Genomic DNA, 24853 nt, shown 5'->3' with positions numbered 1-24853 from the left:
CGGCTGAAAAGGTGTGCTCGCGGGAAGATTTTCAGTGTGCATTTATAATTTTGTTGTATTGTGTGCGAAAACTATGTGCGGCATTTGTTGGGGTTTTAAAACATACACACAAAATGGGGTGAGACGACGCCCAAAATCTGCACCACATAAATTCTCCGCCGTCAGGGATTTTTCTTCGGACGGGAAAGGCAGCCTAAAGAGCAACTGTGGATGATGAAGAGTTTAAGCTGAGGAGAAATATTTCGGAGATTCCTCAAGATTTGCCGGGGCGACATGAAGAGGAGGAGATGAGTCAGTTTAGCGGGAGGATTTGTGAAGGGAGATGATCCCAACAAAGTGGCCGCATTGTCTACCCACAAATTGCTTGTTCTTTTGCAGCTTAACAATGAAGAGGCCACTTGAGGAGTGGATCAGGTGCTTCTTCGGCAAAAGATCATCATATCCCCGGAGACAACAGTGCGGACAATTAGAACATAAAAGAGAGCATCTCACAGTGGGAAGTCCAATCCTTTTTTTTTGCAATATGAACAGGATAATCCTACACTCCCCAGGGGCAATTGAGACGTGCAAATGAGATCACAATTTTCCACTTAACCCATTATTCTCTTTTCTTAACCATAAAAGACACATAATATGCATTGAAATGGAGAATCTCCCCGGTAAATGGACTTACAAAAGGTACAAAGAATTGCCAAAGAAACAGCAAAAAGACTCAAGAAAATCTTGTAAGAAAAAAATTTTGAGGTAAAAAGAACAACTTTGAGGATTAACGAGATTCTTATCACGAACTTTTCCCATCGATCCCATCAAATTAACACAAAGCAATTGGGAATTAACCATTCCGACGGCGTTTTTCCGATTTTATTTTATCTTTATTTTCAACTTGCCACCGAAAACAACCCAAAATACCCAGACGCCCCCTTTTTTTTCCTCAGGAGACGTGACCCACGATTTTTGTCCAAAACAAGGGGAAATAAATAAATCTAATTGACAAATAAAGCACAAATTCAATGAAACGACAAATTTTGGGAGGAATTTTAAAGAAAATCTTCCCATAATGTAATTTTCAGGCAATTCCAAAGCAATTCATCCAGACATTTTATTGACAAAATGAATTATTTATAAGAAATTATTTCCTTTTTAATCGAATATTAAAAAGGATAAGTTTATAAGCTTATAATTACTTGTTCCATATAATTTACAGAAAAAAAAACAGTTCAAATATTTTTTTATTACGTCGGAATTGAGACTTTCTTAGAAGCCTTTGAAGAGATCTGAATCATCATTGTGCGTAAAAATATTTCTTTGAATTCTTCCTCAATATAAATTGCAAAGATCTTAATGAAAAATCGTTAGAAAATCATAAAAGAATGATAATTCAATTCAAAATTGAATTTAGGAAGAAAGTTCGGGAAATTCTGAGCCTGATTTCTCAAAAAATACTCTAAAAATATTAATTTCTCTTAAAGAAAGAATCTCAGTTCTTCATAGACAAACTAACTCCAACTAATTTCCCATAGGTGAGTTACATGAAATAAAAAGAATGCGTTGTGGTGCTAAAAACACACAAAATCACTTCCTCTGCCATCGAGGCTGTGAATCATGCTTTTAAATAAGAAAAAAGAGCCACCACACAATGTTTTTGTCCGGCTCATACATAAATGAAGCAGAAAATGAGCGCAATTCACATGCAAATCCAGGCTATTTCATCATAGACTCGACTATGGCGGGAACAAGTGCTAATTGACCACCATTTATCTCGCGGACGCGCCACAATGAATTGATGATGAAAGTGTTTGTGTGGCTTTACGACCAATTGGGAGTCTTTTATCGCACTTTTTTCATCAATTGAACACTTTTTTTTACAAAGTGTTAAAAAGAAGCATAAAAGAAATATCTTACCTTGCACAGCTTTTTATTCCTTCCATTAAGCAAATGCACATACAGAAAATTCTTTATTTTTTTTTCTTTTAAATCCCCTCCCGAAAAAGATGAAGAGGAAAAGACTAAAGGGTGAGAACATCCAGTCTAGACGTTGTCATTCATGGGCTGATAGAAGCCATGAGACCTCTCAGGTGCTGGACTCGGTGCTGGACTTAGGGCAGGACTCCTTCCGGGTGGTGTGGGTCCAGGACTCTGTCCAAGAGGCACCACAAGTGGCCCAATTGGCTTTCTGGGTCTTGGTTTGCCTCTGTAGCCCTGATTCCGTGGACCAGCCATCTTCAGGCGTGGCCTTCCCGGACCACGGCGTACAATTGGCGCCGGCGGTTGAGCTGCTAAATCTCCACCACTTGTCGATGGCACTGTGTGTGGGTGCGTGTGGAAGGGAGAAGAGAGAAAGGGATGATAATCTATAAATTTGCTAAACAATCACGCATTTTGCTACACATCATGCGTAGTGAGAAGGCTCGCGGCAAATTTTGGCGCCAATTGACAGCAATTACTGAGTGTGGAGGGAATGCTGCTGATGATAGTTTTCTTGACAATGCCCATAGGCCATTGGCACCACTATAACGCACCCCCCAACATTGTGCACAGAACTGAATATTTTATAGATTTCCCAAAAGATTTTCCTTGAGGATTCTAGATATTTTTTTATTAAGGAATTTAAAAAAAAATTAAGAATATTTCCTTAGCAAAGTATAAGAGTTTGTCAGTCAAAGATTCAATTAGGCAATTTATTAGGCGATCTCTTTTCAACAAAAATGCCTCCAAATTCATTTTATTGTAAAACCAATTTAATTTCTTCTCTAAACATAATTTTAATAGAAAATCTACCCAATGCATAATAATCCAAATTATCCTGAAACATTTCAATTCGTCTATAGCTCTCATTTAAGTGGATTTTCGGTGCGTGCAGAAATTGCGTGGGGGTGAATTTTCCATGCTGAGCTAGCACGTGTTCTCAATTCCGGTGGCATCCACCCCCCTTAAGCGCACCCTCTTGCACCCCAGACAAGACAAAAACAGAATTAACTCATTGTCCACGGTGTGAACGTGATCGTTACAAAAGATACGAATGAGTGAGCCACTCGAAATTCAACGTGAGAGGTGTTGAAGCAACCCCCAAAGTGATTTCAATCGCGATTAAATTGTTCCTACAAAGAGGGTGCGAGCACTTTAACGGAAATATTTAACAAACACGTGGTGATAGCGATCGGATTTTTTATCGGGAGAAGAATTAAGAGGAAAAGACACCGCGGTGTGTGGCGTGAAAATGCGGGTTTGGTGGACTAACCTGCTTGAAAGTCTCCGGGGGATGTTAGATGAGCATCCAAGCGCCCTGTGCTGCCGGTTCCGCCACCACGACGAGAGCCACGGGGACGGCCTCTCTTTGTTCCCCGTGGATTGTGGCGCCTTCGGGATTTGTGGATATTCAGGGATGCTGCAAAGATAAGAAATTCCTTTAATTCCAGGAGAAATTTTGATTAAAACGATTTAAAAGAAATATTCAAATTCTGAAAATTTGTTTTTAAAAACTTTTATTAGAAAGAATTCTTCAGCATGAAACATTTGCAGCATAAAAAAACGGACCATATGTGAATCTTATTCATCACCCCCGCGTGCGTGTGGCTTCATTTACCAGCATCACATTTTTTTCACCACCGAGTCATATTTAAGAGCCGTATATTAAGTGATTTATTGCCATCTATTTTTTAAATAAAAAAGAAAACCCACAAAACCGTAATCGAAAGTGTTTCATTTTTTTCACAACTGCCACCACTAGACGGTTAGAAAGTATGTTTTAGCTGGAGAAATTCCGTTGAATTTGCTAAAAATAACTCCTGATTCCTTAATCATATTTTATGCTTATTAAAGGGGTTGTTGAGATTTTTTTAAAGGGGCTGCAAACTTCATCCCCTCAAATTTTAGAAAGCCAGTAAAATCACGCAGCTTTGTTTTTTTAATAATTAGTTTGAGAAAATTTTCTGTGCAACGGTTTTTTGGGCTTCATTTTCTCCGACAAATTAAATTAATCAAGATGGTTGAGATTAGGAAAAGGAGGAAATTCAGAAAAATCCGCAATTCTAAGCAAAAGCTTTCCAGGAGAATGGAATACCTGGCAAAGCCAGTAAGAATCCGATCAAGAGGAAATTCTAGGGAGAATATTTTCAAGGTAAAGAAGTCAGCATTGGTGTACCAACCTTCAGCCAGGATTGTGGAATTAGCAAAGCCAATTGCGAAGAAGGAACCAATTGTCAAGCCTATCATTCATCCACCATATCGACGGTTCAGCATCCCAATTCGAATTGATGGGAAATGTGTCATCCCTATTCCTGTGAAAATTCTCACAAATTTTAACAATCTCCCACCGAGAATCAATGAAATCAGCAAACCAAGGCCTGTGGTAGTTAAAACTTCAACATCAGTTACTCCTGAGAAGGAAATCAAAGTCAAACGGTCCGCTCTAATCTATGAAGCATCATCGAGAATAATTGAATTAGCAAAACCGCGGGAAATTCGCAAAATTGAAGGAAAAAAATAAATTTTAGAATTTTCTAAAAAGATTTTTCTTGACTTTGTCTCTCCATCCACTATGTCCAAGTTATTTGTTCCTCTCTGTATCTCTTCAGGATCCACACCGCGTGCCAATCGCAACATTGTTGCTGCTGCAAAAAATCCCTAAGCAGGGTGTTTAGCATAAATAGAGAAGATCATCCAAACGAGGGACTACACAATGGGCCGTAGAAAGTACTTAATTAGATACTTTACGTGACTCCCGGAGTATTTCAATCAGATTTGCTAAAATACCGCATTGACACTCACATAGCTCCAACACTCCTCCCTCAAGCACTTCATTGTACGTCTATACTTCATTTTCTGACCCCTCTCCGCGAGTACCTCATTCTCGCGTCTGACACCGAATAAATTTGCAATTGATTAGCCCAGCTATTGTCTTGCTGGGGCTTTGCGAAAAAAAGGGGCTTCGTGTCGATGACAAATTGCATTTTGCACAAAATGGGGAAGAAGCTGTGTGACCAATGGTATTTGGTGAGGAGAGATGAAGAATAATATTTCACGGAATCTAACAATTCCACACGCTCCCAGACGCTTATTTGAAGATTTGCGCCGAGAGATTGGCAGGGAGAGATTTGCTTAGGGGACAAGGCACAACACATACCATTCCGTCAGTATAGAGATCAAAAGGCACCCATAAAATATCAAAATCTTACAGCACGAGGTCTTCCTTGCTTGTAAAATATTATTCATGGATTTTCTTTGAGAGAGTGTCTTAATATCGATAATATTTTAAAGGTATTTTTTTTTATTCAGACTTTTATTAAACATTAAAATATGCTGAAATATTTTGATGAATTGCGCGCATATAAAATGAATTAAATTAAATTTAATATCTTTATTAGAAAAAAAATTTATTCTTCTTTTTCTTTTTTTTAAGATGTCTAGACTTTTTAGGTTAAAAGTTTTTTTTTTTGAAAGACTAGATACTAAAAGTTCACCAGGCGCCTCCACTGTAATTTCAAACGAATTTTTAGGCAAATATATAAATCAGATAGAGTTAGGCGCTTCCACTAAAATTTTCTAGATTATTTTCTGATCAAAAGAAGAAATTAGGAAGAACCAGGCGCCTCCATTTGAATTCTATATTTTTTGAAAGCATATAAGGCAGATTAGGAAGATTTAAGCTCTTTGTTAAGCAAATCCCAATCATTTTTAATTAATTACGAAAAGACTAAAAAAATTAATCAAAAAGCTTCAACAAACATCGCAATTTCCCTGACCATTTCTCATTATTTTAATCAAACAAATGTACCAACACCCAACTTATAAAAAACCATCGAGGAATTCATATAAAACACACAGAGAGAGAATTTATATAAAATCAATGTTTTCATGCGCGCATTTCAGGCATTCTCTAGTAAGTTTTGTGCGATGTTAATCGGATTTGGGCGAGTTGGTTTGTGTCACAAAAAGGACCAAAAGTCAACCATTATGCCCTTTTGCTGATTTTTCTTTGCTTTTCCACAAAAAATATGTGATTGTATCACTGTCGCATAATCGGATTAGTGCCTCTGGCAGCGAGAGAATTCTCTTCCTAAGCCATCCCATGCAAAAATAGACATTTCATTGTGACTCTGTCCATTAATTTTTGTCCAACACCCCAAAAAAAAAAACTTTCCCGCATTCATGATGGATTTATGCACACAGACTCTTGTGTTTTGTCCCAATTCTCACCTCTTTAGGTGCTCATGCAAAAAAAAAGAGTTGGTATAATTAAATTAAATCACCGCTCTTTCATCTTCCCAAAGCTGCTGCTTTTTTCATTTATCAACAAAATTAATTAAGCTGAGTTTGCCATCAAAATGATTGCATTGTCATCTGCCATGGTTTTGTTATTTATTGTTGGTGATGCATTAAAAATTAAGAGCACAGAAATGCTTGCAACCCAACAAACATTTCATTTGGCTTAAAAGACTAAAAGTTCTAAAAAGGTGTTATAATGGTGTAACACAGAACTTTTTGTCTTATAAAGGGATTAAATAGGCTATATGTTCTACTAGAATTTTGCTCTTATAAGCCATGATTGTAGTTCTCTATAGGACTTCGATATGAGTCTTTTGTTCTCAGGAAAATAATTCCAATAATGTCTTCTTATAAAAGCCTACAGCCTATCCATATAGAACCAATAATCTACAAGAAAATATGTTTCATAATGGGGTATTATAAGATAAATATACTTAAAAGAATGCTTATAGCATGCAATAAGAATTTTATAGAACTGCTTATAGGATTTTTATGAAACCTCTTTCTCCCTTAATGAAAAATTATTATTAAAGTTATATTTTCATTGCTAAATATAAATTATTTTTTGAGATCTAATCGATCTAATACATATGCGCAACAATACATCATCTAGTTGATTTTTCAAAGAAAAAAAAAAAGAAAATATTTTTTCTCGTATTTAATTAGCATTGACATATCGCCTCTACCATGCAAAAGTATGGTAGCTGAGAAAGGCAATTTTTCACATGAAAAAGTAAATTTGTCGTGTACGTACAATACTTTCTCAAGGGAGATGCGAAATTTTAATAGAGAGCATTTTTGAGGAGCTAACTAGATCGTTATAAGAATTCAATTCTCAGAAGGTTCTAAAGAGTTCCCATAATGTTCTACGAGTATAAAAGTGTACCAAATATCCCGTATACTTCGGTAGAAATAAATTCTAAGGAGTTTTGTTAAATACGAAATTCACACATTTGCCTGGCAAGATATGTGTGTATTCTCAACTCTTTCAGATATGTTCCCGGAATGCAGAGGAAGTTATCCAAGACATATGTTCATCAATTATACATACCTATGAATTAATCATATAATATAATAACAAAATAATTTAATATATAAATACGAAATATGTATAAAAAAAATCAAAATAATATAGAAAATAGAAAATTGGAAAAAAAATAATAATTAAAAATATTTTTTAAAATTTTTACGAATTTTTTCGTAAGTTTTATAACGTTCCTATAAGCAGTGCTATAAGTTTCTCATAGTGTATTACAAGACGGCACTAATAAGTATTTCATTTTCTTATAATATTTATTGTAGATAGTTATAAGACTGTTATAGGATAAACCTAGAGAACTCTTGTAGGCCCTTATTAGTGCGCCAGATTGGCTCATAATGGTCTGAGAGACTTATATGAGCTATCTACAAGCGTTCTCTAGGAAATTCATGGTTTTATAAATTTTACTTGAAGTATTCAGTGAGAATATTATAGAACCTATTTTGTTTGTTGGGAAGTACATTGTCGTCTCTCTTTCTTTTCTCTTCTTTTTTTTAACCACCAGACAAATTTCCTTTAAGCACATTTTGCAAAAGAAATAAAATTATTTTATTTAACTACTCGTGTGGAATGCGTTTGCAGTGATGATCCATCCGTTAGGAATTTGAGATAAATCACCTGAATGAAGGGATAAAATTATTCCTTCATAAATTCATGATTAATCGCCTAAAAATAGGGCGAAAAAACTAATATTTTTTTCTAGGGAAAATTACTTAAAAAACACAAAACACAGATGTTTTACATGAGATGAGTCTGTGGGCTCGGCGCGCAGGCATGTGACTTATGGCGTCACATGATATCCCTTAAATTTCCCATTTGTACGTGGGAGGATGATCACACCGATCATCAGCAGATAGATCATGCTGGCTTCCCATAAAAAATGCATTTTGAGGAGACAACTGCTTGTATTAGAAAGTGCTCCGTTTCTCAGGAGCATTAAAAAATTCATATAAAGCAGACAAAACACGCGGTTATTTAAAATATTTTCTCCCTCATGTGAATTAAAACCAAAAAAAGAAGTAATTTATTATATTTTAAGGCATATTGAAGTGTTGTTTGTAATTCTGCACGCGATTCATTTGGCGAATGAGAGAGAGTCAACGGGAAAAATTTGCTTTATATGAATATTGGTGGAGCACTAACTTTACAGGGGGCTAACCATGTGAATGTGATTAATGATTTTTCGGGAAAACATCACAGAAATTACTTATTTTCCATTCAAGTGATTGTTTAAAAAATTATTTTCCTAATAATTTTTGAAGATTTCAAGGATCGTTTCATTTTTCTTATATGTATATATATATATTTTTTTAAACTTTTAATGATATCTTCAGAATTTTTTTAGAACCTTTAAAACCAATAATAAAAAGTCGATGCTTTGTAAAAACATGTTTTTCATAATTTAAATTCTTTAACGACAATTTATAGAGTAAAATCTCCCTAAATTAAACACTTATAAAAGACACAAAAATTCAAAGAGTGATGTCATTGCTCTCATTTTTGGACAAATCTTCGTCTAATGTTTCTAGCTGATTTTATTCTTTTTAAATTTTTGTGAAATTAAGCGTATGCAGAGTTTTCCTTGAAAAACCAATATTCCCATAAACTCAATTAAGTGTGTTTTACATAACCTAAAAATTTAGCCTATAAAAGTTATGATATGACGCCATTTTGATTTTAAAAAGGTTTTCATTACATTCTAGGAGCTTTTCAGTCAGATTTTGATTAAATTCATATTAAATGAAATGAAATTACATGAATTTGAATAATGAGAAACCTCTAAAGCACTAAAATTGCTCAAAAGAGAGGCATTCCAAGTACTTTGGAGTGAGAGAGACTCCTATTTTATACTAATAAAACTAAAAAGTAATGCAAGAAATTGGCATGAAAGACGCAAACATGAAGACGGTGGCAGTCGGGTGCTCGGGAGCCTCTTTCTCCCGTTTGCGTTTTATTAATAAATAACATTTTATAATTTAATATTCTCGATATCTTGTCAATTTACTTCCAACATGCTGTTGTTGCCTGATTTATGATTGCCAATTGACGAATATAAAATAACTCTTGAGAGATTTCTTTTATCTTGTAGCTTCTTTTTTTTCTGCTACTTTGTGACTTCTGCCTCTTCATCATTATTCGCCGTGGCAATCACCGCCACACAGAAGAGTCGCGGAGGGATATTCTTAAAAGAACAAGCGCGAGAATCTTCCAAAGGAAGAAACGGTCTAAATCTTTTTTTTTATTTGTGCATTGAGAGTGCTGAAACAAGAAAATCACTTTCACATTGAGAATTTATAACAGGAGAAAAAAAAAGAAGAGAGAAAAAACACCTCTCATAAATCACCGATTAAGAACATGTGGAGCAATTAGATTAATTGCAATGACTTCTTCAATAAAATTTAATTAGATTGCTCTTGGGGGCTGTTAATCGATGTCTTCATCTCTTCGTTCGCAAGAGTTGAGTGCATTCTGATGAAAACATCAACTTCCAATGGTAACAATAATGCAAATGTTATCTCTTCTGCAACTCTCATTGGAGTACATTAACACGCAGAGCTAACCTGGGCATGGTGCTGAGGGAATAAAAAATAAACTTGAAGACAGCCGCAAAGGAAAAATCTCTGATGGAGTTCCCACAGACAAATTTGGCACAAAGTCAGGTGCACGCAGAACCCCCTACACGCCAATCAATTTTGGGCATTATATTGTCTCTCCTGCTCTCTCCCCCTCGCCCCACATTAATGGAATTAACATATAAATTGTCAATCGTAATGTTTACGCGATGGTGCACCACAATCGAAAAAAAGAGCCACATAAGCAATTTAATGGGTAAAAGTCAACCTCTTGTGGACGCAAAATCTCAATTTACAGCCAATAATTGAGATAATTCTTTCATTTTTTTCCTTCTTTCTTTCTTTCCTACATCATTGTGCAAAATAACGTTGCAGAGTGAATGAAAATGGCCCCCTTGGGGACAGCATCAAATCTCAATTTTAATTACCCAATGTGGTCGTAATAATAAAGATTACAATTCAATCGGCCGCAACATTAAATGATGAATGACATTCCCTTCTTGTTTCTCAAGCTCCAACATTTTGCTAACTCTCCACCGAGGTAATGTGCAAAAGGAATGGATGTGATGGGACAACGCAATTCACTTTGGTCTGTGAGAGAGACTACACGTAGGTAATATAATAAAGTTGAATGAGATTTGTGCAGAGCAAAGAGATGGATTAACTTAATTGCTAATTAAATCAATTGTGCCATCAAATAAATTGACAACGACCCAGTGGAAATATCCTCACATTTCAATCACATTGCAAAGCTTAATAATGCGACAAAGTTTGGTTTTCTTGGACGTGGAAGATGATGAAGGAGTTGCAGCTTTATGTGACACACCCTTCTTGATGATTAAAGCTTTATTGCAAGAAATATTTACTCCAATAAATGCAAAGATGATCCAATAAAAAGCTTTTCATTGACATAAAAATTATTGAAAATTGAAGATGCGAATTTTAACACTTTGTATGCCATGCTGAAGGTTTCTCTAGTCCCTATGAAAGAGTCTATGAAAGAGCACAGATTTTGTTTGAATTGAGTTTTCTTTCTATCAAAGTAATCAACAAATCATCATGAATAACCCATCACTCCCAAAAAGCACCTTAATGCATGTATTCCACAGTGTTAAAAGAGATAATAAAAATAATGTTGCAGAGCATAAAATAATCTCTCTGCAAATGATTCTAATTTCTCCGTGAGTAAATTAAAATGAGAAATAAATTGTGCTACAATTTTTTCCCAAAAAAAAACTTTCACTAAACTCCTTTCTCATGAATGGAAGGTAATCAAAAAAAACACCCATAAATTCACTGAAATTGGTCAAAAGTGCAATCAATACTTCACATCAAAACCACTATCTATGCTAATTTCCATCTCACAAATCTCGAGCACTTTCCTTTGATTTTTTAACACACCATGACGGTGTAGACCATAAAAATCCCTGCCCGTGAAATGTCGCGTCATCAATCATGAAATTGAGGAAAATTTCCGGGGTATGTTGTGCAGGTGGATGGGACCATACGAAGGTGCTAAAAGGGTTTCACGGGATAGCCTTCGATCGATATTGCCTTTTAATTGGCGTTAAATTGTGTGGACATTTTGGGTGAGACGAGATCTCGCGCAGTGTCTAGAGAAGGTGAAATGTGAGTTGCATTTGCCGCGACGCGCCATAAAAGACGCTGAATTTCACATGCGGTGAGAAATTTGACTTTTAGGTGATTGATGGATTAATGAAATTTTTCCATGAAATGGACAAATAAGACGCACCCTATAAATCATCAGGCAAATGCTGAAAATGGACGAAGATAAAATTGAATTTCACCTCATCTGGCAACATATTGTTTAATATCCCAAATATTGCCACGCAGTTTTTGCCTTCAATCATCGAGTGTGCAGTATGGGAACCATATTTTCATCCGCAATTACATTTGAAGAAATATGTATGTAGCTATATATTCAGAGTGTCCACCTCTCATGAATGATGATGACTTTTTTTTTTGACTTCACAAGCTTGTCCAATATGGGCAATTTAGATGGTATATGGCAACATATTGTGTATGCCAGAAGCCTCTCTCGTTTTGGGCAATATATTCATCATTTTTGGGATATGTATGTGCGTAGTCGACAACGAGCACTCTGCCAGTGAAATTAGTCCATTGTTTGGTGTCTCGTACATAGCGAGAGAGGTGCATACATAAGTCGCAAGAGAAGAAATAATCAGCGTCGCTATGGAGCAAATAATGACAAACAGACATTAGAAATTGTCCCAGAAATTAAGCTTCGTGGGAATTTCACACTGTTTTGACGAAAAAAAAATTAAAGAAAGAAAAAGAGATTTCCTCAAAGTGAGTTGTGAGTCAATAATTCTCAAAATTGTCTCTTATTTTATATTCACGAGACCAAGGTGGGTTAACGCTATACAATACAGAATAATTGTTTTCTTTATTAAATCTTTGAGGAATTTTTGTGGATTTTTCTTGTAAAGGATTTTGTATAGAATTTCAAGTAGATAAAATTGGTTTTCCAGCTAGAAATCAAACTAGAAAATTCAGAAAACTAACTTTCTGACTACTTAAGAGTTGAGAAATTTCAGAAAGCTTTTCAAACTCTAGCTCAGAACTATCAAGATCAAAATTTTCCTTAGAAAATCCACAATTTTCCTAAAAAATAAACTTTGTTCTTCACCCCAAATTCAAAATCGTAAACAACGCAATGTCCATCGTTTAACCACCTTGACCATTTTGTAGTACCTTTTCTCCCTCACATGGCGACACTGACCATTTTAATCAACACAATCGCGTGGCTCTGGAGCTGAGAAAAATCAATTAGATACACATTAGGAATTCTTTGCAAAAATCCCAAAATGCGGGGGTGGACAATGATGTGGACTTTCATTGAAATTCTGCAGACAGAGAGCATTTTGAGTGTGAAAAGAGTATGGCTTTTTTCACACGTGCCTCTTTTCTTGTGTGCGCACCGAGACAATTTAAGGTGTCTCAGAAAATGTGAGAAAAACCGGCAGCAAAGATGCAGACAGTCGCGAAAAAAAAATCCTGACCCAAAACACGAATGTACGTGAGTCACTGGAAATTGAGAATATTTTTTGTAGCTGCTAATTTTGCAGGTAAAAAAAAATGCACAGAAAGACCTCAGAAATTCACCTCACGCAACAAATATTGTAAATTTGCGCGGGGACTGTGTGTGGATTGGAGTTTTGGGTTTAAATTGAAGAGATGGCTACATGGGTTGGTTCTTGCACCATAGAGCACTTGGGGGCCATAAATTAAGTTGTGTTGGCAAAAAGAGCCCATCGAAATCCATTTGCACTTTCGATTCGGGTTGACAACTGCCCAACAAACAAAATAGGTTCTATAGTATTCTCACTGAATACTTCAAGTAAAATTTATAAAACCATGAATTTCCTAGAGAACGCTTGTAGATAGCTCATATAAGTCTCTCAGACCATTATGAGCCAATCTGGCGCACTAATAAGGGCCTACAAGATTTCTCTAGGTTTATCCTATAACAGTCTTATAACTATCTACAATAAATATTATAAGAAAATGAAATACTTATTAGTGCCGTCTTGTAATACACTATGAGAAACTTATAGCACTGCTTATAGGAACGTTATAAAACTTACGAAAAAATTCGTAAAAATTTTAAAAAAGATTTTTAATTATTATTTTTTTTCCAATTTTCTATTTTCTATATTATTTTGATTTTTTTTATACATATTTCGTATTTATATATTAAATTATTTTGTTATTATATTATATGATTAATTCATAGGTATGTATAATTGATGAACATATGTCTTGGATAACTTCCTCTGCATTCCGGGAACATATCTGAAAGAGTTGAGAATACACACATATCTTGCAAGGCAAATGTGTGAATTTCGTATTTAACAAAACTCCTTAGAATTTATTTCTACCGAAGTATACGGGATATTTGGTACACTTTTATACTCGTAGAACATTATGGGAACTCTTTAGAACCTTCTGAGAATTGAATTCTTATAACGATCTAGTTAGCTCCTCAAAAATGCTCTCTATTAAAATTTCGCATCTCCCTTGAGAAAGTATTGTACGTACGCGACAAATTTACTTTTTCATGTGAAAAATTGCCTTTCTCAGCTACCATACTTTTGCATGGTAGAGGCGATATGTCAATGCTAATTAAATACGAGAAAAAATATTTTCTTTTTTTTTTCTTTGAAAAATCAACTAGATGATGTATTGTTGCGCATATGTATTAGATCGATTAGATCTCAAAAAATAATTTATATTTAGCAATGAAAATATAACTTTAATAATAATTTTTCATTAAGGGAGAAAGAGGTTTCATAAAAATCTTATAAGCAGTTCTATAAAATTCTTAATGAATGCTATAAGCATTCTTTTAAGTATATTTATCTTATAATACCCCATTATGAAACATATTTTCTTGTAGATTATTGGTTCTATATGGATAGGCTGTAGGCTTTTATAAGAAGACATTATTGGAATTATTTTCCTGAGAACAAAAGACTCATATCGAAGTCCTATAGAGAACTACAATCATGGCTTATAAGAGCAAAATTCTAGTAGAACATATAGCCTATTTAATCCCTTTATAAGACAAAAAGTTCTGTGTTACACCATTATAACACCTTTTTAGAACTTTTAGTCTTTTAAGCCAAATGAAATGTTTGTTGGGTGATTCAATTCCCATGACTGATTGAAATCAATTCGTCCATACGGAATGTCAAGCCATAATTCTTCGTCATTTCAGAAAAGCCTCCCTCTCTCCACACACTCCATCCCAACTATGTCCGCGTGATCAATCTAACGCTATTTTCGCATTTTGTTAGCTTTTATGTAGCAAAGAGGAATGGTGGTAAAAACACCTACAAGGAATTGAGGTGCATTCTGCAATGGTCAGTGGTTGAGAAAATGTACGGTGTGATAATTAAGATTTGTCACCAGACACACGTTTTTGCATGAAAAGTGAGTTTATGCATAAAACTTTGGACAAGTTATTATATCAGTCAATTTTTGAGAAATTTCCGTTCTTATCGCTTCAAGTTGCTTTGAGTCTTGTTTAGAAATCTTAATAGCCTGTTAATAAAAATCAAAGACAAGTTACTCTTGATCTTTTCTTAAAGAAGTCTTTAAGAATTCATTAAAACCGAAAGAGGCTTGAAGTGAATTAAAAGAAAACCACGACTGATATTGGGAATAATTCTTCAAAAACTAAAGCTGTAACAGCAAGTCTCCTCTGATTTTGCTCCAAAAGTTTTTTAAGACTTCAGGCTAAAGTAAAGTAAGGTTACTTCCGAACGTTATTATTCGAATTTGGTTTAAAGGATTTTTAAACAACTATCTAAGTTTAAGCTATCTTATGGAACCTGTCATCGCATATAAAAATTTCTCCAGTAAAATCTAACTTAGGTAGCAGTTGACAAATTGAAGCTTAAAATAAAAACTTTCTCCAAAATATTAGCAACTGAGGCAATACTCACTACTAGAACAGCTCAAGATTTGTAAACTAGGCCTTAACTTCTTAATCCAGGCTTCAGTTACTTAAGACCTTAGCTTTTTATACTAGGTTTAAGTTTTATAAACTTGGCCTTAGTTTTTTAGGCTACACTTGGGCTTTTAAGATCAGGAGACGACCAAGAACATATTTTGATCGACTGGGCATCAGTATTCGTAAGAACATCGTCTAACATTACTTTCATTCCCCGATCCGACTTTAAAACCTCAAAAACCAAAATTTAAGAAACTTAATTTCGGCCTAAAAAACTAAAAAGTTTTAAAACCTTAATCTAGGCTAAGGAACGGAATAAACGAAACTTACTAATGAACTTCATCCCTGATCTGTAAAAACTTGGTCATTTCATAGCTAAAGACTCTCACTGATCATTGCGAATGAATAGAATGTGTGAGAGACTCTCTGGAAGGAAATTGCATGCATATGGAGTGGTGTACACAAGAAGTGTCCCTTTTTTGTTAGCTCCATCACATGCATAATAAATCACTTTCTAACCAAATGCGTTATCGAAATATGAAGCGGGTGTATTATCCTATCTCCCTCATATACGTACGACCAATAAGGCATGATAATCATGCAGATTTCCGCGAGCAAACGCGACACATTTCACCCGTCCAGCCAAAAAAGGTGTAAATTGTTCCATAGAAAAGGTGACTTTCGTGCTGATTTGCTTTTTTGAATCGAGACGCATTATATACCTACTCTTTCTCAAAGCCCCAGAGTCACACAATCTCTTGTGTGGAGACACACGACGCGCCACAATTTTCAGCAGGTTGATTGAAATCTCGATATGCCCTCCACTTTGCTTTACTTCTCGCCAATTCTCTCGGCTCACTCTGTACACGGTTGAAGCCAAAAGTGGACAGTGTGTGGATTGAAGGTTTTTTGATTCTTCGATATACCCCATGGTGTAGACACTTTGGCTGTCTCTACGCGAGCTTCTCTTTGGCACACATGAGCTTTTTGCACGGGGCCACGTACACACATGCTGGCAATTAACTTGAATTATAGGTGTAAAATTCCCATATAGTCAAGGCAAAGAGAATCAGAGGAGTCAAGAGACGAGATTGACATCCCTCTGGTGGGCATACAATTGATGGAAAAGGTAATTTTACACCAATTTTCGCCCGTATGTCACATCCAATTAGGAGCACTCTGACTAAGCGCGCGCGCGGGGAAACTTTGGGAGCAATGGGTCACTTTTCAGCCTGTGAATGTGTGTACAGCAAAAAAGCTTCCTTGTTGACTTGCAAAAGTGCTACTGATCGACAGTGAAAATACTCGCGCTTTGCAGATTCTTATCAATGTTTGATCTTTGCAATTATTGTTCAATATATAGGAAATCAAGGCAAGCAAATAGACGGGACAATAATGAGAGTCTTTTAATGGTAAGGTTGGAAATTCAATTGAATGTTATACGTAAAGAAATGTAGAAAATATGGATTAATTACATTTAAAGACTACATGTTATATATAGAGCTTTTTATGTTAAAGTTTGACTTTATAGAGGAGTCGAAAGCTTTTGGTGGAAAAAATGTTTTTCTTTATTTATTCGAAAAAAAGAACGATAAATTCGTTAAATTGTTTAAAAACATATAACTTCAATAGCTAAGTTTCAGTTTGTATGGTTTGTGACTAAAATGGAGAGATTTTTGGCAATTTTTAGGTCGAAATCAGTCACACATCAGGCACAAAATATTTTAAAAATTCAAATAAAATGACAATTATTCCCCATTCATTACAAAATAGTAGAGAATTCTTCCCATCTTTATGCTTCTAATTTTCCATTTACAGCCTCCATCGTGCATGGAGATCATCTGAAAAAATACACACGCTCTCAAAATTGGATTGCTCATAAAAATGATGATAAATTACACGCGGAGAATATCAAAATGCAAAATTGAAAAATTCTCACGAATTATAATTTTTTTATGTGACTTAGCCACTGTTTTTTTGGCTTCTTTTGTGCCTTCCCCCCATATATACCTGTTCCACTCTGAATGTGTCGCTGGATCTTTTTTCGGCACAGGCGAAGAATTATTGTAGGAAGATTTGTTAAATTGCGCACAAACAATGAATCTGATTTGCATAAAAACCATTCAATATTTCTATATAACAAATAAACGTTTGTCTTCTCTCACCCATAATTTCCCACGCTATGCCTCACTTAAAAATTTCCTTCTTCACTCAAAGACGGTGCCATCCCACCCACATTGTTGACAAACTATGGCACATTGTCACCTCGCATTTTGGATATCAAACGCCACCAATCTGCTAAATGAGGGAAAGGTCTATTGAGATTTGAAATGATGAACTCACCTGGTGCCGTGGATCCACCTGGACTGTCGCAATCCACCACGAGAGCCTCATTGCTGGAGTCATCGGCTTGAATGGAATCCGGGACGATTTTTCCGCTGCTGTGACTCATCTCGCTAGCCACTGGACTTGGGGCTCCCGATTCCAAAAAGGCGGTTTCATCGCCCTCCAGGAGGGCTCCTTGGTTGCTTCCATTTCCACCGTCGCGTGTTCTCTTTGCTGCTCCATCCTGACTTCCCTGCAAAGAAAAAGTTGAAAAAAAACCTTTGAAACTTAGCTCTTAAATTTAAGATATTTTCCCTTTAATTTTCTACGTTGAGTAGAAAAAATCCATCGAGTAGAAAACTCTTGTATTTCCCCTGAGAAATTTATTTCCCCGAGAAATAAGTCTCATGAGTTCTTATCTTACTTCCACGCTAAAACGTGATAAAAACAATTCCCAAAAGAAAAATAATCCACTTGAGCCAATTTAATGTGTGAATGACCAATTAGTCTCTGTGATGTAATAATTGATACGACACAGTGGCTCCCGGCTGATGACCCTATCGGCAGGCTAGTAAATCAATGTTTATTTTTTCGGTAAATCTTGAAGATGTTTTGATAAAAAGTTTTGTAGATTAGTTTGATTTCTTGGAAATATGTTTCGGGAAAGATCAAGAAAATCATTTTCATATAACCCTCACCTTTTGAACATTTTCTGTGAAACTATAGCGTTCAGATTAGAGAAGATGGATGTTGGGGTGATTCAAATTTTACTCACTACAAAATATAGGTAGGTACTCAAAATTTTCATGTAAATTTTACTCATAAAATTTTCCCAAAATCCCCAAATGAGATGCGAAGTTTAATAAAACGTAAGATTCTCATAAAAATATTACTTAAAACTCATTAAAATTTCTAGATAATTACTCAGTTTTTGGAAGACTTCGAATGCAAATGAGCTATTGGGAAGGTCCTAGTTAAAACTATAATCATCTATAGAGCCCTGTCAGAATTAATCAGGCGTCATTGTATTTGCTTAAAACTGAAATAAGAAGCAATAAATTGTTCCCAAAATTTTCTAAAGAACAATGAATCAAGTATCATGCCTCTAGCAACAAATATCAGTGTTTCCCTTCAGAGTGCAGACATCTAATAATGTACCTAACTCCCTCCCGACTTTTTTCTTTTAATCTTAAAGCAACTTCCTAGTAGCTATGCCGAATGATTTATGCAGTGGAAAAGCCAGAATGTCACGCACACAGATACTATACACAGTACCATATTCCTGAGAAGAATCTGATTCACTACCTGATAGTTAAACCTTATCAAGCTAAGTCACCCCTTGTCGATAAGTTTTCCTAAATCATATAAAAAGCCCAGTTGTGGGTGCTATTGGTACAGATTTGCAAAGTACTCCTGAGCAAGAACAACTCTCAAGAAAACAAAAAGAAAAAAAAAGATGGCGCAAGTGTTTTGGACAATCTTGGCAGTGATCTTGACCACTCTTGGCGTCAATGGTCAGATCAATTGGTGTCAGATGGAGGCGCAGTACTGCAGCGGAAGTGAACACATTGCCTGTCAACCAAACAGCTTCCCAATGGGTCAGAATGTGAGGAATATTCAAATAATTCCCATGCTTCCGTCTCTCATCCAAGCTGGAGTAGATCGTCACAACTATCACCGCAGCAACGTAGCAGCAGGACGCGTTTGGGGCATCCCGAGTGCAACAACAATGCAACAGATGACGTGGCATTCTGATCTGGCTTTCGTAGCAGCTGAACACGCTCGTCATGCTAATTTCCAGCATGATCAGTGCAGATCTTTCTCAGAGTTCCCCTTTTCTGGGCAAAATCTTGCCATCAGGTGGTCATCTCAGCCCTTCTCCGACTACACCGGTGAATTTATCTCCTTCATCGATATGTGGTACGACGATGAGATGCCAATTGTGAGGGATCAAATGCCAGGATGTATCAACAACTTCCAATCCGCTTGCTTGCCTGCTGGACACTTCACAGTGATGGTGAAGGAGAACAACAGAGCTCTGGGATGCGCTCTCGTGTCTTTTGAGCAGTTTATGAGCAACAGCTGGTGGTACGCCATGATGGTCACATGCAACTATGCTGAGACCAACATGCTGAACCAGCGCATCTTTGCAACAGGAACACCCTGCTCTGGATGTGGTGCAATTGGAAGGCAGTGTGATGCTTCAACTAGTCTCTGTGTATAAAAACAGAGCTTTTAAAGTCAACGAGGAAAGATTTTATCCTGATCTACAGTCATGGACCTCTGCCTAAGTACACAAAGTCCTTAATTAATCAGTTAATTTTTCTTGTTTGAGCTCAAAACATCGGTGGTGGTAAATAAAGGGTTTAAAGCAGCATAATTCATGCTTGTATTTTTAATTCTTCATTCCCTTCTCCCCTGTCACTTTTACTCTCTGCAAGACTGCTCCGCCCACAACCTTATCAACCTGCTATCAGCTTAGTACACGATAATAGAATAACAAACACAGATTCGTGTGCGCAGACTTTGTGGACATATTTACAATTTCTTGGAAGCACGATTTTTGAGAAAACTGATAGAATATTTTGGAAGCACGTGCTTATTTCCTGGAAATTTCTCCGGTAAAGTCTGCTTGTTGTACGATAAGTCTTGTATTTGATGAATTAATCGCGGGATAAAATCTACGTCAACGGTGGGAAAATATTGGACGTCTTATAAAGAAGTGTGTTGTCTAAATTAGATTTTTGCTGAAAAAGAATAATTTTGGTTGTTTTTTTAGTTCTTTTTTTTTAAAATTAATCTAGCAGTAAAATCCTAAAGGACCTAACCGACCTAACTCTAGTTTGGCGCCAAAATTTGAATTAGGATTTTTTTTTAATTAATAAAAAGTAATGAAGGAACATTGAAGCGCAAAATTCAATTTCAGCCCATACAACGAACATGGCCCGTTCTCAACGTTGTAAAGGACGGTTGGAGAAATTGACTTTTTGGAAGAAGGTAGACGGTATAAAAGACTCATCCTCAGCTTCTCTTCAACCATTCTTTCTCAGTTTTGCTTTGAATTTTCATTCGAAAAAAAAAACTTGTTAAAAACTTTACGATGGTGCGTCTAATCTTTGTAATTGTTGCATTAATAGGTGCAACCTATGTGGATGGGGCGATTGACTGGTGCCAGATGAAGACCCAGTACTGTGGTGGTCAAGAGCACATTGCCTGCGAACCAAATAAGGGATGGTCACGTTATTTTGGAAACTCGGGGACTTTCAAAAGCGATTTTCAAGCCAATTTTGAAACCAAAAATTCGAAATTTGCTTGCACTCTTGTTAAATGGCCAAATACTGATGAGAATTCAGTACTTTCGTTTTAAAAAATAATTTTTTGTGCTCAAAAAAATTATTTGAAATTCTCACATTTTGGCCATTTTGTTCCTGTAGAGTTTCCAAAATAACGTGACCATCCCTTAGCTTCCCAATGGGGACAGACGTGAGGAATATTCAACTGGTTACAATGACTCCGGAAATCATTAAAGTCGGCGTTGATCGTCACAACTACTATCGCTCCAACATTGCTGCTGGACGTGTTGCAGGAATCCCCAGTGCAACAGCCATGGAGAAGATGTCCTGGCATACGGATTTGCAGTACGTTGCTACGGCCCATGCTAAGCATGGAAACTTTCAACACGATTCATGCCGCTACTTCACGGAATTCCCAATGTCTGGACAGAATCTTGCTATTAAATATTCATCTGTAGCCTTCACGAATCCTGCTCAGGAGTTCCAAAGTATGATTGATCTGTGGTACAATGAGATGCCAATTGTGCGGGATCAAATGCCATCATGCATTGATTCCTTTACATCAAACCCCAATTGCTTGAACGCTGGACACTTCACAGTGATGGTCAATGATGTGAACCGAGCTGTTGGGTGCGCTCTGGTGACCTTTGAGAAGCTCATGAGCAACACCTGGTGGTACTCTATCATGGCTACGTGCAACTATGCAGGAAACAACATAATGAACCGCAAAATCTTCGCTACTGGTGCATCCTGCTCAGCATGCGCAGGAGTTGGGAAGACGTGTGAAGCATCAACGAATCTTTGCATCTAAATGATGCTTAAACCGAAGCCTAATCAACACTCCATTGAAAGATTCTTTGAAAATTGATTGCTCAAAATTATGTCTAACAATGCCGGCATTTTAGAATTACTTTTATATAATAAACCCATGGGATTAGCTGCAAAATTTATGTATTTATGTTGCTATTTAAGCTAAGCAGCTATGCTTGATATCTGTTTGTTATACTTCGCAAAAGTTTTGGTTCTAATTGCTTCTTATTTACCTCTTATCTCATTTACTTCCATTTTTTTCATTAAAAATGAAAGACAACAAAAGCTTAAGTGAGCTTTAAAGGCATTTCAGCCCGCGCAAATATATTCTCCAATCTGTTATGCATCATTAGGGAAATATGTTTTTAAGCGTGACAAAAGAACAGTGCTTTGCCACTGATAATACATTAGATTAGAAGACAGTCTTAGTTTGAATTTTAGCGCAAGAACACCTAAAACAAGTGCAGAATGTTGAAATTTTCGTTAATTGTGCCTATATTGGTGGTTTTGGGAGCTTTGGGCATCAATGGTCAGATCAATTGGTGTCAAATGCAGGCACAGTATTGCAGTGGAAGGGAACACATTGCCTGCCAACCGAATAGCTTTCCAATGGGTCAGAATGTGCGGAATATTCAGATGGTTCCAATGACACCAGCTCTCATTCAAGCTGGAATCGATCGACACAACTTCCACCGCAGCAATGTTGCAGCAGGACGCGTTGCAGGGATACCCAGTGCAACGGCAATGCAACAGATGGCATGGCATTCAGACTTAGCTTTCGTTGCTGCTGAACATGCACGTCATGCAAACTTTCAGCATGATCAGTGCAGAGCCTTCACGGAGTTTCCCTTCTCTGGGCAGAATCTTGCCATCAGGTGGTCATCTGTGGCTTTTACAAACTTCACCGGAGAATTTATCTCCTTCATTGATATGTGGTACAATGAGATGCCAATTGTGAGGGATCGAATGCCATCGTGCATTAATTCTTTTACAACATCAAACCCAAATTGCCTGGAAGCGGGGCACTTTACAGTGATGGTCAATGACGTGAACCGAGCTTTGGGATGTGCTCTTGTCACCTTTGAGCAATTAATGAACAACAGCTGGTGGTTCTCCGTCATGGGAACGTGCAACTATGCAGGAAATAATATGATTGGTCAAAGGATCTTCGCCACAGGAACATCCTGTTCTGCATGTGCTGGAGTTGGGAGGCAATGTGATGCATCAACCAATCTTTGTGTCTAAAAGGAACGTTCCTAAAGGCAAATAAAATACAAAATATTCTTCAATAAAAATTGTTTTATTAATTCTTATTAAAAAAAAATCTGGGAACATTGGGCTATTTAATTAAATTCAATCGAGTTAGGATAGAAGAAATTTCACACAAAATTAACGTTAAATAAATTTGAATTGTTTTTTTAGAACAAATTGCAAGCATGAAGTGGAAAAACTAAACTGCTGCATTTTTTCATCAATACAAAGGTAAGTAAATAAATAAATTGTAACACAGCTATTGAGAACGTAGATGCTTGAAATATCTTTGCGTGCTTATTGACCCGTAGCTGGCAGTGCGTGTCACACACAGAGTTTCGTTGCTTTTTCGCAGGATTTCCCAATGGAAGCACATTCCAAGCACGGCTTTCCTCTGGCATAGATTTGGTGGGAAATGAGATTTGTGTGGGCATAGTTGCAGGTTGTTAGCACTGTGAAGTAGGGCCTTCCTGTGTAGATAGCTTGGAATTTGGCCATTGCACACCCCACAGCATTATTGATATCTTTGACCATTACTGTAAAGTGTCCAGCTTCAATACAAGCAGGGCTGTAGGATGTGAAAGTATCAATGCAGGACGGCATGGAGTCCCTGACGATGGTGAGTTCGTCAAAGAAGAGATTAATGTGATCCTCGAGGGTTTGTGAGAGATTCCTCAGTGGAATGGACGAGTAGATTATACCGAGATTCTGTCCCGAAAGCGGAAACTGTGCGAATGATCTGCATTGATCATGTTCGAAGTTCCCATGTTTGACATGCTGCTCAGCCACGTAGGCAAGATGATCATTCCACACCATCTTCTCCATTTTCGTGGCACTGGAAAGACCGGGAATCTTCCCGGAAGCTACACTACTTCGATGCCGATTGTGCGTATCCACGGCAACTTTCTTCAGCTCCTTGCTCATTCGCACAATCTCAATGCCACTGGAATCTGGATCGTATTCAAAGCTATTGGGTTCACAGGCAATATGTTCCCTCCCATTGCAATACTTCTCCTCCATTTGGCACCAATCAATCGTACTTGGGCTGGCACAATTAACCGCCACGACACAAAAAAGTACACTAAACACGACAATTTTCACCATTTTGGCCTCAAAGACTGCCAAAAAGTTTCTCAAGATAAGATAAGCGAGCATCTAGAATAGACGCACCATCACCTTATCAGCAGAACTTTCACGAATCTCCTTCTGAGTGCGATAAATCTCAACGCGATAAAAAGCCCCAACAGAATGCGGTAGAATGTGAATGGAAAATTGCTAAGACAGCGCACAGATTACGATATCAGGGAAATGGAAAAGTGTGTTTGTGTGTGGGAAAGTCATTAGCAATGTTCCCCTAAATTGGTGGAATTTACAGAATTTCTCACAATATACCCACAAATTGATCAATTGATGGATTAGAATTGTAAATTATTGTGATTTTAATACCAATTTATGCTTCGAATCGCTACGCATTCCATGATATGCGTGCTATCATACCTACATAGGCGTTTACACAGCTAATCAAATATGATCATCATGTGAAAATATTTCTGAATGATGAAAGTTTCTCAAGTTCAACCGTCGCGCCGCTTTTCAATTGCGTCGGGAAAATGTGATGCAAATGATTGGAAATATAGAATAAATTTTATAGAATAAATCCATTAATTTTCAGTTCTTTAATTTTTATTCTAAATTGAATAAAGAATTTTAGAAGAATTTTTATTGCTTAATATTTTTTTAAAATTAATTAAAATAATCATGTGTTTCAGGGAGGAAATAGAGGTAAAATTGATTAAGA

At 36.5% G+C, this 24853-nt stretch overlaps 4 protein-coding genes across 4 annotated transcripts in view; 2 read left to right on the top strand and 2 right to left on the bottom strand.

Annotated features, from left to right (window-relative positions):
• Positions 1-1898: 1898 nt before the first annotated feature.
• Positions 1899-24853, bottom strand: part of LOC129796001 (chromatin-remodeling ATPase INO80) — an 85893-nt gene continuing 62938 nt past the window's right edge. Inside the window, exons 7-9 of the mRNA XM_055837633.1 lie at positions 17720-17954; positions 3239-3385; positions 1899-2303 (exon numbers count right to left, since the gene is read on the bottom strand). Coding sequence (XP_055693608.1) covers positions 2029-2303; positions 3239-3385; positions 17720-17954 — 657 coding nt within the window. The 3' untranslated portion in view covers positions 1899-2028. The remainder of the gene's footprint in view (positions 2304-3238; positions 3386-17719; positions 17955-24853) is intronic.
• Positions 19096-20081, top strand: LOC129796065 (antigen 5 like allergen Cul n 1-like). Its single transcript, XM_055837766.1, has one exon. The coding sequence runs from the start codon at positions 19158-19160 to the stop codon at positions 19923-19925; it is 768 nt and encodes a 255-aa protein (XP_055693741.1). The 5' UTR covers positions 19096-19157; the 3' UTR covers positions 19926-20081.
• LOC129796061 (scoloptoxin SSD976-like) lies at positions 22216-23099 on the top strand. Its single transcript, XM_055837752.1, has one exon. The coding sequence runs from the start codon at positions 22273-22275 to the stop codon at positions 23047-23049; it is 777 nt and encodes a 258-aa protein (XP_055693727.1). The 5' UTR covers positions 22216-22272; the 3' UTR covers positions 23050-23099.
• Positions 23086-24312, bottom strand: LOC129796053 (antigen 5 like allergen Cul n 1-like). The gene has a single exon (XM_055837740.1). The coding sequence runs from the start codon at positions 24208-24210 to the stop codon at positions 23380-23382; it is 831 nt and encodes a 276-aa protein (XP_055693715.1). The 5' UTR covers positions 24211-24312; the 3' UTR covers positions 23086-23379.

This window comes from Lutzomyia longipalpis, chromosome 1 (assembly GCF_024334085.1).
Source record: "Lutzomyia longipalpis isolate SR_M1_2022 chromosome 1, ASM2433408v1".
In the NCBI taxonomy this organism is placed as follows: domain Eukaryota; kingdom Metazoa; phylum Arthropoda; class Insecta; order Diptera; family Psychodidae; genus Lutzomyia; species Lutzomyia longipalpis.
Note: the sequence above shows the minus strand (reverse complement) of the source record. Positions and strands in the feature narration are given on the sequence as shown.

What these genes read in the sequence shown, in the direction of transcription:
- LOC129796061 (XM_055837752.1), top strand. Translation starts at nt 22,273, where the DNA reads ATGTTGAAATTTTCGTTAATTGTGCCTATATTGGTGGTTTTGGGAGCT.
- LOC129796053 (XM_055837740.1), bottom strand. Translation starts at nt 24,210, where the DNA reads ATGCTCGCTTATCTTATCTTGAGAAACTTTTTGGCAGTCTTTGAGGCC.
- LOC129796065 (XM_055837766.1), top strand. Translation starts at nt 19,158, where the DNA reads ATGGCGCAAGTGTTTTGGACAATCTTGGCAGTGATCTTGACCACTCTT.